The following is a 14,463-nucleotide window of genomic DNA, read 5'->3' on the forward strand; positions in this document are numbered from 1 at the left end:
ACGGAGTCAACGACACTAATGGTTCCCTTTTTTTTAACGACGTTACTAAACAGCCCGTGCCTTTTTTTTAAGTTTAGTTGATTAACATTGTTCAGGTCAGTTTTTTTGCGGGGGTATATTTTTGTTTTTTTTTTCTTTTTCATGGTTTTTAATAGATGTTTTTGTTTTATATTGTTCATCTGTATCATGTATGATAGGGAGATTTAATACTCATGTGTCAGCTGGGCTTATTTAACTATGAAAATTACAATGCTGTATTCCCAATAATTTTGTATCAATACTGTGGTATGTTTATTATTATTATAGCAATAAAGATTGAAAAAGAAAAAAAGAATATATGATTGTTTGTTTGAATATCTTACTTTACAGTTTGCTTTCTAGTTTTAATAACTTATGGCTAGATTTTTTAATTACATGTTGATTGGTATTTAAAATGGTTTGAAATATTAACCTATTTAGTTTGAATGTGAAAGGGCTGAATCACCCCATCAAAAGGAACAAAGTGTTTGCTTATATTAAAAAATTAAAAGCACCCTTTTTTTTTTACAAGAAACACACATACGCAGCTGTGATAGCTTACATTTTTTTACTCGGTGGAAGGATATGCAATTCCACTCTTCGTTTAATGCAAAATCACATGGAGTTTCAATTTTTGTAGGTAATACAGCTTCCTTTATTCAGCATAAACTTGTTTCGGACCCTAATAGTCGAGTTGTTATTGTATTAGGGAGTTTAGACAGTAACTTGATTGTTTTTGCTAATGTATATGGCCCCCAATGTAGATGATCCAGGATTTTTTTGAATGTCTATTTTCATTTTTACCAGATTTGTGTACTTACTCCCTTGTGACGGGAGGAGATTTTAACTGCTGGTTAGATCCAATATTAGATCGCTCATCTATTAAACCAGCCACACTTAATAAATCAGCTTTATTTATCCAATCTTTTCTAACTATATGTGGTAGAGTTGATGCTTGGCGTTTACTTTATCCGACGGACAGGGAGTATTTTTTCTCTCATGTCCATCATTCTTATACCGGGATTGACTTCTTTTATTGATAGTCAAACGATTCCATTAGTTTGAAAAAAATGAATATAAAGAGATTGCTATTTCTGACCACTCTCCTGTAATTCTATCTTTAAATCTTCCTGGTCCTATTCCCATGAGTAGATTTTGGCGATTTAACTCTGTTATCCAATGAGGATTTTTAAAAAAATTATGGAGAATCAAATTACTTTTTTTTTTGAAGAAAATACGTTGGAAGAGAAGTCTAGCCTTATTATATGGGATACTTTTAAAGCCTACATCCGGGGTCAAATTATTTCTTTTACTGCAAACATCATTAAAAAAGCTAACAAAGAAAGAAATGAATTAGCCAATCAGTTAAAGCAACTGGACCATAAATATGCTTCGGTACCTGATCCTGAAACATATAAGAGACGTATTGAAACTAAAACTAAATATGACCTTCTTTTAATGTATCCAATTGAAAGCCAACTTTTAAAAGATAGATTAGATTATGAGGACACTCAGTCCTCGTTTGTCATTTAGTAATGCATGCATTAAGAAATGATACAATGTTCCTCCAGTATGATATTACAGAAACACAAGACAGAACAAGACTAAAACTGACAAAAACCATATAATTATAACATAGTTACAACAGTGCAAAACAATACTGTAATTTGATAAAGAGCAGACCATGGGCACGGTAAAAAAAAGTCTCAAAGTCCCGATAGCCCCATCATTTCACGCAGACGGTAGAAGGAAGAAACTCTAACTGCCATGAACTTCCAGCACCGCAAACTTGCCAATGCAGCGCCCTGGAAGCACCCGACCACAGCCGACTGACTCCGTTCGAAAACGTCGAGCCTCCGACCAGCCCTCCGACATCGAGCACCATCTCTGCTGAGTGCTTCGACCCTGGCCCCGGCCGCCAAGCAACAGGCAAAGCCAAGGATTCGGGGCCTTGCCCTCCGGAGATTCTGGATCGCACAGTAGCAGTGGCAGCGAAACAGGCATTTCAGAAGTTACACCAGATGTTCCTCTGCGCTTCTCACATCTGTCTCCATCAAATCAGGATTGTGCACAGCATCCTACTTGACAAATAACAATATTCATCACTGGAGTGGCCGCTGCGTGCTTCGTCGTGCCACCATCTTCTCTCAGTCAACTTTATATTTATGGAGATAAAACTGGTAAGCTACTGGCTAATCAATTGAAGCCATTTTCAGCCAAGCGGCAAATTAAAGAAATACATAAAATTAATGGGGACATGACAACTGACCACCTTGAAATTAATGACACTTTTAGGGAATTTTATTCTAAATTGTATAGTTCTGACTCTGTTAATGATAATATTGCAATGAATAATTTTTAGATCAATTAAATATCCCTAATCTTTCGTTAGATGATCGTAGGCAATTGGATCAACCTATTTCCCAGGAGGAAATTGCTCAGGCTATTTGAGAATTGCATGCTGGGAAATCCCCTGGACCCGTGGATTCTCTGAAGAGTTTAATAAGACTTTTTCCTCCTTGCTTATACCACACTTATGTTCTACCCTTACAGATTCCTTTAAGGTAGGAAGACTACCGCAGTCTTTTTACGAAGCTTCCATTTCGCTCATTCTCAAAAAGAATAAGAATCCAACTGAATGTTCTTCATATAGACCTATCTCTTTACTCAATTTCCATACTAAAATTTTATCCAAAGTATTGGCTAGCAGACTCAAAAATATTATATTGTAGCTGTGTGCTACACACAACACTAAAAATAACCACACGTAGTCGGTGAGTTAGAGTTGTGATAAAAGAGATTTATTCAAACTTCGTAGCCTGCTTTAAAGCCTTCCCGTTCCCGCCCTTCTTGGGCGGGACTGCTGTGGGGAATGCATAACGGCAGACCCTTTCCGCGCATGGGATTTCCCCCCTGCTGCTGAAGATGGCCTGGCGCCCTTTTTGGGGCCGGCCTCTCTGCCGGCGCGTGCTGGTTCGTGTGTGCTAGAAAGTGGGTCGCCACATAACCACGCCCCCCAGAACCGGCGATACATCCCCCAATGTCCAGAGTCTGGATCGGCCTCTGTTTGGGAGGTCTGCCCCTGCGCCGCGGTGCCTGAGCCTGGACCGGCTGCGCCAAGTCCACATGGGCCGGTTTGAGTCGGTCCACCGTGAAAACCTCCTCTCCCCCCCCCCCCCCCGATGTCCAGCACGAACGTGGACCCGTTGTTCCTGATCACCTTAAACGGCCCCTCGTAGGGCCGCTGTAGCGGTGCCCGGAGTCCGCCCCATCGTACAAAAAGAAACTTACAGTTCTGCAGGTCTTTGGGTACGCAGGTCGGGCTCTGTCCGTGCTGTGAAGTGGGGATGGGGGCCAGGTTACTGAGACGCTCCCGTAGTCTGTCCAGGACTGCTGCGGGTTCTTCCTCTTGCCCCCTTGGGGCTGGTATGAACTCTCCTGGGACTACCAGGGGTGCGCCGTACACCAACTCAGCCAACGAGGTGTGCAGATCCTCCTCGGGTGCTGAGCGAATTCTGAGCAGGACCCAGGGAAGTTCGTCCACCCAGTTAGGCCCCTCCAGGCCGGCCATGAGAGCCGACTTCAGGTGACGGTGGAAGGTATTTGTGTGGTGTAGCTGCGATCCTAAAAGGTTGGCCATAGTTGACCACAGGCAGGAGGTGAACTGGGCTCCCCTGTCGGAGGTAATGTGGGCTGGTACCCCAAAGCGTGCTACCCAGGTTGCGATCAGTGCTCGGGCGCAGGATTCGGAGGTGGTGTTGCTGAGCGAGACTGCCTCTGGCCATCTGGTGCACCAGTCTATCATAGTTAGGAGGTACCATGCTCCTCGTGACACTGGCAGGGGCCCCACGATATCCACATGAATGTGGTCGAACCTCCGGCGGGTGGGTTCGAACCGCTGCGGCGGAGCCTTGGTGTGCCACTGCACCTTGGCCGTTTGGCACTGCATGCACGTTTTGGCCCATTCACTGACCTGTTTACGAAGTCCATGCCACACGAACCTGTTGGCGACCAGCCGGACGGTTGTCCTGATGGAGGGGTGCACTAAGTTGTGAATGGATTTGAAAACCGGCCGGCGCCAGGCTGCTGGGACAATGGGCCGGGGTTGGCCGGTAGCTACGTAACACAGTAGGGTCCTCTCACCTGGGCCTACGGGGAGGTCTTGGAGCTGCAAACCGGAGACTGCAGTCCTGTAACTGGGGATCTCAGCGTCTGCCTGCTGTGCCTCTGCCAGCGCTGCATAGTCCACCCCCTGGGACAGGGCCTGTATGGTAGGTCTGGATAGTGTGTCCACCATGACGTTGTCCTTTCCCGGACATGCCGGATGTCCGTCGTATATTCGGAGATGTAGGACAGATGTCGCTGCTGGTGGGAAGACCAGGGGTCGGACACCTTAGTGAACGCAAAGGTAAGCGGTTTGTGGTCTGTGAACGCAGTGAAGGGCCTATCTTCTAAGAAATATCTGAAATGCCGGATTGCCAGGTATAGTGTCAATAGCTCCCGGTTGAAAGCACTGTATTTGAGTTTGGGTGGTCGTAGGAGTTTGCTGAAGAATGCCAGGGGTTGCCAGCGACTCTCGATGAGTTGTTCCAGCACTCCACTGACTGCTGTGTTGGATGCGTCCACCGTGAGGGCAGTAGGAACGTCCGTTCTGGGGTGCACTAGCATCGCGGCGTTTGCTAAGGCTTCTTTGGTTTTAACAAAAGCGGCCGCGGCCTCTTTATCCCAGGTAATGTCCTTGCCCTTACCCGACATCAGGGTGAACAGGGGGCGCATGATTCGGGCTGCTGAGGGGAGGAAACAGTGGTAGAAATTCACCATACCCATGAAACGTCGACTGTACTTCTTCCTAGAGATGCTGCCTGGCCTGCTGCGTTCACCAGCAACTTTGATGTGTGTTGCTTGAATTTCCAGCATCTGCAGAATTCCTCATGTTTAGGAAAATGGTGCATAGTTTTCTGAAGGTGGAATCTCATGTGGATAGGGTGGTGAAGAAAGCTTTTGGTATGCTGGCCTTTGTAAATCAGAGCATTGAGTATAGGAGTTGGGATGTAATGTTAAAATTGTACAAGGCATTGGTAAGGCCAAATTTGGAGTATTGTGTACAGTTCTGGTCACTGAGTTACAGGAAAGATGTCAACAAAATAGAGAGAGTACAGAGGAGATTTACTAGAATGTTACCTGGGTTTCAGCACCTGAGTTACAGAGAAAGGTTGAACAAGTTAGATCTTTATTCTTTGGAGCGTAGAAGGTTGAGGGGGGACTTGATAGAGGTATTTAAAATTATGAGGGGGATAGATAGACTTGACGTGGATAGGCTTTTTCCTTTGAGAGTAGGGGAGATTCAAGCAACTGGACATTAGTTGAGAGTTAAGGGGCAAAAGTTCAGGGGTAACACGAGGGGGAACTTCTTTACTCGGAGAGTGGTAGCTGTGTGGAACGAGCTTCCAGTAGAAGTGGTAGAGGCGGGTTCGATTTTGTCATTTAAAAAAAATTCGATCGGTATATGGACAGGAAAGGAACGGAGGGTAGAGGCAGGTAGATGTGACTAAGTGAGAGTAAGCGTTCAACACGGACTAGAAGGGCCAAGTTGGCCTATTTCCGTGCTGTAATTGTTATATGGTTATATGAACTTGCGGGTGTCTCTGTAGGTTGGACAACTGAGTGACTTCCTTCTCAGACCGAGCAGGTGAATGGCCTCTCCCCAGTGTGAACTGACTGGTGTGCTTGTAGGCTAGCTAACTGTGTGAATCCCTTCCCACAGACTGAGCAGGCGAATGGCCGCTATGCAGTGTGAACTGACTGGTGTCTCAGTAGGTGAGATGCCTGAGTGAATCCCTTCCCACAGTCTGAGCAGGTGAACGGCCTCTCCCCAGTGTGAACTTGCTGGTGTCTCTGTAGATCAGATGATCGAGTGAATCCCTTCCCACAGACTGAGCAGGTGAATGGCCTCTCCCCAGTGTGAAATCGCTGGTGTTTCAGTAGGTCAGATGACTGAGTGAATCCCTTCCCACAGTCTGTGCAGGTGAATGGCCTCTCTCCAGTGTGAACTCGCTGATGTACCTTCAGTTTAGATGAGGAAGTGAATCCCTTCCCACAGACTGAGCAGGTGAATGGCCACTCCCCAGTGTGAACTGACTGGTGTTCTTGTAGGTGAGCTGACTGTGTGAATCCCTTCCCACAGTCTGAGCAGGTGAACAGCCTCTGCCCTGTGTGAACTCGCTGATGTATCTGCAGATGAGATGACTGAGTAAATCCCTTCCTACAGACTGAGCAGGTGAACGGCCTCTCCCCAGTGTGAACTCGCTGATGTACCTTCAGTTGGGATGAGCAACTGAATCCCTTCGCACAGTCTGAGCAGGTGAATGGCCTCTCCCCAGTGTGAAGTCGCTGATGTATCTGCAGATCAGGTGATCGAGTGAATCCCTTCCCACAGTCTGAGCAGGTGAACGGCCTCTCCCCAGTGTGAACTCGCTGATGTTCCTTCAGTTGAGATGACGAAGTGAATCCCTTCCCACAGTCTGAGCAGGTGAACGGCCTCTCCCCAGTGTGAACTCGCTGATGTATCTGTAGATCAGATGATCGAGCAAATCCCTTCCCACAGTCTGAGCAGGTGAACGGCCTCTCCCCAGTGTGAACTCGCTGATGTGCTTGTAGGTTAGCTAACTGTGTGAATCCCTTCCCACAGTCCGAGCAGGTGAATGGCCTCTCCCCAGTGTGAACTCTCTGATGTACCTTCAGGTTAGATGACTGAGTGAATCCCTTCCCGCAGTCTGAGCAGGTGAACGGCTGCTCCCTGGTGTGAACTCGCTGGTGAGCCATTAGGTCGAATAACCGCGTGAATCCTTCCCCACAAATTCAGCAGATGACCAGCCTCTGCTCAGTGTGAACAGACTGGCGTATCCACAGGTGGGATGACCGACTGAATCCCGTCTCACACATAGAACAGGTGAATGGGCTTGTCTCAGTGTAAACTTGCTGATGTACCTGCAGTTAAGATGATAGAGTGAATCCATTCCACTGTCTGAGCAGGTGAATGGCCTCTCCCCTGTGTAAGATGACGGGCATGCCAGTCGGTCAGATGATCAAATGAATCTCTCCCCACAGTCTGAGCAGGAAGGATGATCGAGTGAATCATTGCTCCACTTCTTAAATATCTGGACAAAGACAGCAAAACTGGCGTGTTGTGTTCGAGATTCCCGTAGACAAATTCCTTGTCATTTTTAATCTGTAAAAAGATTTACAAAATCGATCAATGAGTGAAGGACAACATTTCAGATGAGATCACTTGAGTTGCCAAGGTGTGACCTGGCATCACACTGTTACAGTGAGGTTCAACCCAAGTTGGAGAGAGAAATCATCTTCTAACTGGGCACAGTGCTGGTATCTGGAATGACCATCAAATTCTCTGATGCTCTTCCTGTTTCTATAAGAATGGGGCATTTCTGCCATCTCCAATCTGTGACCTGGCTCAGTTTGACTCTCTCCATTGGTATTGTTCCCTGTTCCCACTGAGCTGCATGGGTTCCTGGCCCCACAGTAACTGAAATACTCACACAAATAGCCGGCAGTGCATTCCATGCATCCACCACTCTCTGTGTAAAAAACTTACCCCTGACTTCCCCTCAGTATCTATTTCCAAGCACCTTAAAACTATGTCCCCTGTTGTTAGCCATTTCAGCCCTGGGAAAAAAACCTCTGGCTCTCCATACGATTAATGCCCCTCATTAAAAAAGGCTCTAAACATAAACAAGGAAATTATACATTGCTTTGAGGATTTGTTAGAAGTATATAAAATTATGAGGGTATAGGGTAAATGCAAGCAGCTTTTTCCACTGAGGTTGGGTGGGATGACAACCAGAGGTCATGGGTAAGTGGGGAAGGTGAAAATTTAATGGGAACATTTGGAAAAGCTCTTTCCTGCAGTGGTCGTGAGAGTGTGGATTGAGATGTCAGCACAAGTGGTGAATATGAACTCGGTTTCACCATTTCAAAGAAGTTTGGATGGGAGCCTGGATGATAGGGGTATGGAGGGCGATGGTCTCGGTGCAGGTAGTTGCATTAGACCAGCGGTCCCCAACCACCGGGTCGCAAAGCATGTGCTCCCGGGCCACAAGGAAACAATATGATTTGGCGATATGAGTCAGCTGCACCTTTTCTCATTCCCCGTCACGGCCACTGATCAGCCATTACACATGTGAGGTCATGACCCGCGCGTCATCTGTGTCAGCGCGGGAAGGAGATCAACTCCTCGAGCTTGCAAATGACGGCGAGCTGAGAAGTATGTTTGAAATAACATCTCTGTCGGCATTCTGGATCAAAGTCAAGGCTAAATATCCTGAGATAGCCACGAAAGCACTGAAAACGTTGCTTCCATTTCCAACATATCTCTGCGAAGCGGAGTTTTCTCCAATGAATGAAACGAAAACTAAATTGCGGAATAGACTGGACAGGAACTCACTTTGAGTATCGCTGTCTCCCATCATCCCTCGATAGGACCGTGTTGTTGGAGGGAAACAAGCCCAGGGCTCCCACTGATTCAGCGATATTGGTGTGTTGCAATGATCTTATATATTCATACGGGGAAAATATGTGCTGTGTGTTTAAAATCCAAATGTTACTTAAAATGTCATGATGCTGTTGACTTACCTATATAACCATATAACAATTACAGCACGGAAACAGGCCATCTTGGCCCTTCTAGTCCGTGCCGAACGCTACTCTCACCTAGTCCCGCCGACCTGTACTCAGCCCATAACCCTCCATTCCTTTCCTGTCCATATAGCTATCCAATTTTTCTTTAAATGATAATATCAAACCTGCTTCTGCCACTTCTACTGGAAGTTCATTCATCACTTACTTCAAGCTCCTCTAATAATTGACTTATCACTATATTCATGCGAGGAAAATATGTGCTGTGTGTTTAATATTAAATTCGTTAGATAAACCCTTTTAGAAATGAAATTGGGTGTATTAGCCATTTATCACCTATATTCCAGTCATGATTAACACCGCTCCCCCCCCCCCACTCCGAACAGAATCACGAAAAAGGATTTGCAGGAAAAATCGGCAGGCCACAACGCGCATGCGCACTGGTGCCCGCGCAAGGCTTCATGGTCATTGTAGTCTTTCTCTGGGTAAACGCAACGTATTTGACTGCTACTCTTGTCCGTTGGCAACCCTACCCACCCCCCCCACCGCCCCCCCCCCACCGGGTCGGCCGCTCCACAAGAATATTGTCAATATTAAACCGGTCCGCAGTGCAAAAAAGGTTGGGGACCCTTGCATTAGACAGCTTAAATGTTTTTTCAGCATTGACCAGATGGGCTAAATAGCCTGTTTCTATACTGAACTTCTCCATGTTTCTATGACACAGAAGCTGGCCAAACTTGTTTGGAAGGGAAAAGTTGGGAGTGACAACGGAGCAGCGATGGCTGGAGTTTCTGGGAGCAATTTGGGAGCTCAGTGATCGATACATCCGAAAGATGTGGAAACATTGGAAAGGCAGGAGGACACAACCGTGGTTGAAATGAGAAGCCAAAGCCAACATAAAAGCCAAAGAGAGGGTAAACAAAAGAATGAAAACGATTGGGAAGCTTTTAGAAACCAACAGAAGACGACTAAAAAAAAAGTCAGAGCTCAGGGCGTGGAATTATGATATTGTAGTCATTAGTGAGTCTTTGTAGCGCCCAACAGTCTGAGGCATTTAGAGGAACAAAATATCCGGGGCTTCAATATCTCTTGAAAACCAAGGTTCCCTGCACCAGTTAACTTTCAACTTTTATTATGCAGGCACATACAAACTCTACACCTTCAAAATTTCACTTCTGAAGGCCCCCCACTTACCAAGTACTCCTTTGCCAGAAAACAGCCTGTCCCAAACCACACTTGTCAGATCCTTTCTGATACCATCAAAATTGACCTTTCTCCAATTTAGAATCTCAACCCATGGTCCAGACCTCTCTTTTTTCCATATTTACTTTGAATCTCATGGCATTATGGTCACTAATTTCAGTCACCAGCCCTGGATCATCAACCTATTGCACACTTTTACATCAGGAATTCTATGTACTGATTAAGGGCACATTTGACAAACTATACCCCATCTAGTCCTCTTACAGTATGGGAGTCCCAGTCAATACATGGAAAGTTAAAATCACTTACTGAATCAACTTTTGTTTCTTGGCATGGTCTGCGATCTCTCTACAAATTTGTTCCTCTAAATCCCTCGGATTGTTGGGTGCAACCAAGTCCCCAATAATGGCTACAATATCAGAATTCCCTGTCCTGAGCTCATCTGGTTTTCCTACAGTGCTTCTTGCATTGTGATATACACAGCTCAGCACATTCATCGCTCCATGCTCAACCATTTGATTGCTGACTGTACCTGAGGTCTGAACAACATCCGACTGGTGTAAAGAAAACAACCTCTCCCTCATTGTCACAAAACATGCATCATTGCTGTCGCAGTTTATGTTCCACTGGATGCTAATGCTAAAGTAGCCATGAAAGACCTCAGTGCTGCTATTAGCAAGCTGCAGACATTGCATCCAGACGGAGCTTTGACTGTCGCTGGAGACTTTAATCATTGTAACCTACGTACCGTGCTTCCAAGATTTTACCAAAATGTATTATGCACCACCAGGTGTAATAAAATCTCAGATCATGTGTACACAAATGTGGCTGACACTCACAAACTAACTACCCTCCCCCATCTGGGACAGTCCGACCATCTTTCATTGTTTCTGCTTCCCAAGTATAGCCCGGTCACTAAACGTGTGAAACCCACAATGAAGACTATTAAGATCTGGCTGGAGGGGGCTGACTCTGCTCTTCAGCACCAATTCCAGCACACAGACTGGAGCACGTTTGCTGCCCATACCACCACAGACTCTCAGATTAACATTGATTTATACACCAACTCTGTCCTTGAGCACATCAACAAGTGTGTAGATAGAGAGACATTACTAAAACAAATAAGAGTTTTCCCCAATCAGAAACCATGGATGAACAGAGAGGTTCACCTCCTGCTCAAAGCCAGAGATTCAGCCTTCAGGTCTGGAGACTGGGAGGTTCACAGCTCAGCCAGGGCCAACCTGAGGAGGGGAATCTCTCAGGCTAAACACATATACAAACAGAGAATCGAGGAGCATTTCAACTCCTCAGACCCCCGGTCCATGCACATGGCATACAGGTCATTACAGACTTCAAACCTCCTAGTACTGTGCCCCCTTCCAGCTCTGCTACCCTCCCTGATGAGCTCAATTACTTCTACGTTCGCTCTGATCGAGGGAACAAGGAGGTCACCCTCAAAGCGGATCTCCCACCTGGTGAACTGTCTCTCTCACTTTCCACCTCCGATGTTTGTGTCACCCTGAGCAGGGTGAATGTACGGAAGGCAGCTGGTCTGGATGCAATACCTGGCCGTGTGGTGAGACTCTGTGCAGGGCAGTTGACCGGGGTCTTCATGGACATTTTTAATTTGTCACTGGCCCAGGGATTTGTCCCCATAAGCTTCAAGATCACCACCATCGTGCCAGTGCCGAAGCATTCCACTGCCACGAGCCTGAATGATTTCCGCCCAGTTGCACTCACCCCCATCATTGCAAAGTGCTTTGAGAGACTGGTTCTATCACATCTGAAATCCTGTCTGCCCACTACCCTGGACCCCCATCAATTTGCCTATCGCACCAACAGGTCAACAGAGGACACCATCTCCACGGCACTTCACTCTGCCCTGACCCACCTGGACAGCCCCAACTCTTATGTCAGAATGCTGTTCATTGACATTAGTTCGGCATTCAATTCTGTAAGCCCCTTCAAGCTGATCACCAAACTTCGCCAGCTTGGTATCAGCTCATCCCTCTGCAATTGGACCTTGGACTTTCTGACAAACAGACCCCAATCAGTTAAGTTAGACAACCTCTCCTCCTCCACTCTCACCCCGAACACCGGCGTGCCTCAAGGCTGTGTGCTGAGCCCTCTTCTGTACTCCCTTTTCACCTATGACTGTGTTCCTGTACATGGTTCTAACTCCATAATCAAGTTCGCAGATGACACCATGGTGGTTGGCTTGATCAGAGGGGATGACGAAATGGCCTACAGGGATGAGGTCCAGCACCTGGCTGTGTAGTGTGCTGATAACAATCTGCCTCTTAACACCCAGAAGACCAAGGAGATCATTGTGGACTTCAGGCATGCTAGGAGCCACACTCACGTCCCCATCTACATCAACGGATCTGTAATGGAGCGTGTATCAAGCTTCAAACTCCTTGGTGTCCACATTTTCGATGATCTCACCTGGTCCCTGAACTCCTCCATCCTGATCAAAAAGGTGCAACAGCGCCTTTACTTCCTGCGGAGCATCAATAAAGCTCTCCTCTGTCCCAGGATATGACGGACTTTTACCGCTGTACCATTGAGAGCATACTCACCAACTGCATCTCAGTGTGGTATGGCAATTGTCCTGTATCGGACTGCAAAGCACTCCAGCATGTGGTGAAAACTGCCCAGCGGATTATCGGCACCTAATTGTCCACCATTGAGAACATCTACCATAAATGCTGCCTGGGCAGGGCGAAAAGCATTATCAAGGATGCATCTCACCCTAACCATGGACTTTTTACTCTCCTCCCATCTGGTAGGTGCTACAGGAGCCTCCGCTCCCACACCAGCAGGCACAGGAAGAGCTTCTTCCCTGAGGCTGTGACCCTGCTGAACCTCTCATCACAGCGCTAAGCAGTATTGCACCCGTCTCAGTACTACTCGGGACAGTATTACTGTCTCAGTACTTTTATATTTGTGTGCTGTAGTACTTACTTTTTACTCTCAGTTATTTTGTAAATAACACTATTCTTTGCATTTCTGGTCAGATGCTAACTGCATTTCATTGGCTTTGTATCTGTACTTGGCACAATGACAATAAAGTTGAATCCAATCTGATCTAAAAAAAACAAATTGTGGACGGCAGGAGGAATGGAGACAGGCTAATCCCGATTGACATCAATGGATCTGGGGTTGAGAGGGTGAACAGCTTTAAGTCCTTGGCATAAACATCACCGAGGATCTCACATGATCTGTACATACCGGCTGTGTTGTGAAAAAAGCACACCAGCACCTCTTTCACCTCAGACGGCTGAAGAAGTTCGGGATGGGCCCCAAATCCTAAGAACTTTCTACAGGGACACAATTGAGAGCATCCTGACTGGCTGCATCACTGCCTGGTATGGGAACTGTACTTCCCTTAATCGCAGGAACCTGCAGAGAGTGGTGCAGACAGCCCAGCACATCTGTAGATGTGAACTTCCCACTATTCAGGACATTTACAGAGACAGGTGTGTAGACAATAGACAATAGGTACAGGAGTAGGCCATTCAGCCCTTCGAGCCAGCACCACCATTCACTGTGATTATGGCTGATCATCCACAATCAGTACCCTTTTCCTGCCTTCTCCCCATATCCCTTCACTCCGTTATCTTTAAGAGCTCTATCTAACTCATTTTTGAAAGAATCCAGAGAATTGGCCTCCGCTGCCTTCTGAGGCAGAGCATTCCACAGAACCACAACCCTCTGTGTGAGAAAGGGCCCAAAGCATATTGGCGACCCAACTCACCACAACCTGTTCCTGCTGCTACCATCCAGGAAATGGTACCACAGCAAAAGGACCAACAGGCTCCGGGACATCATCTTCTACCAGGCCATCAGACTGATTAATTCATGCTGATACAAGTGCATTTCCATGTTATATTGACTGCTGTATGTACAAACTATTTATTATAAATGACCATAAATTATATATTGCACATTCAGACGGAGATGTAATGTAAAGATTTCTACTCCTCATGTATAGGAAGGATATATGTAATAAAGTCAATTCAATTGAATTCACCCTCCCCACTATCTGTTCTGTCATTCTATCTCCCAAATCCCCTACAACTTATTTTAACCACATCACCCCTCCACCCACACTAGCACTAGCGAGCCTCACCACTGGGATATTAGTCCCCTCTTGTTCTGTTCCTCTAACTAACGAATCCCCTCTCACCCCTTTGATTTTCCTCTGTCAGTAATCCCCTCAACAGTTTCTAAAGTGGTCCACCTGTTGTTGTGTGGGATGGACACAAGAGTACTCTGCGATGGCTATTTAACCTCATTCCCCTTCCTGACTCTCACCCAGTTTCTTATGTCCTGAACCTTGGGTGTAACTCACCTCTCTTCATGTCATATCAATCACCGCCTCCATCTCCTGGATGATCCAGAATTCATCCATTTCAACTCCTTAAAGTGCAGGGTTACAAGCTGCAGCTGGATGCACATCTTGTAGGTGAGGGCATCGGGGACACTGGAGGTCTCCCCTGTAATTTGTAATGACCAGTGTGCGGAAAAATCTTGTGCTGTGCAATTTTTTGCCCAGTGACAACGTGTGGGCACTAAAATTTTGAGCTA

At 46.4% G+C, this 14,463-nt stretch overlaps 2 protein-coding genes across 3 annotated transcripts in view; both read right to left on the bottom strand.

The window, feature by feature from the left end:
* Positions 1 to 14,463, bottom strand: part of LOC140208657 (uncharacterized) — a 150,103-nt gene that overhangs the window by 71,367 nt on the left and 64,273 nt on the right. The window contains 1 exon segment of the mRNA XM_072277503.1: positions 5,688 to 6,807. Coding sequence (XP_072133604.1) covers positions 5,688 to 6,807 — 1,120 coding nt within the window.
* LOC140208649 (protein NYNRIN-like) lies at positions 576 to 5,807 on the bottom strand. Of its 2 annotated transcripts, none has more exons than XM_072277495.1 (2): positions 3,310 to 5,807; positions 576 to 2,096 (listed from the first exon to the last, which is right to left on the bottom strand). In XM_072277495.1, coding segments are annotated over exons 1-2 (1,008 nt in total). In that variant the 5' UTR covers positions 4,316 to 5,807; the 3' UTR covers positions 576 to 2,094. The 2 variants fall into 2 exon arrangements, with proteins under 2 accessions (XP_072133596.1, XP_072133595.1); XM_072277494.1 differs by having other exon boundaries at positions 576 to 2,099.

Source organism: Mobula birostris, chromosome 13 (genome assembly GCF_030028105.1).
Source record: "Mobula birostris isolate sMobBir1 chromosome 13, sMobBir1.hap1, whole genome shotgun sequence".
NCBI classification, from domain to species: Eukaryota; Metazoa; Chordata; class Chondrichthyes; order Myliobatiformes; family Myliobatidae; genus Mobula; species Mobula birostris.

Coding starts and splice junctions, on each gene's coding strand:
- LOC140208649 (XM_072277494.1), bottom strand. CDS start 4,315: ATGGTGGACACACTATCCAGACCTACCATACAGGCCCTGTCCCAGGGG. Junction 2,100..3,309: donor ACCCAAAGACCTGCAGAACT/GTAAGTTTCTTT, acceptor TTATTTGTCAAG/TAGGATGCTGTGCACAATCC.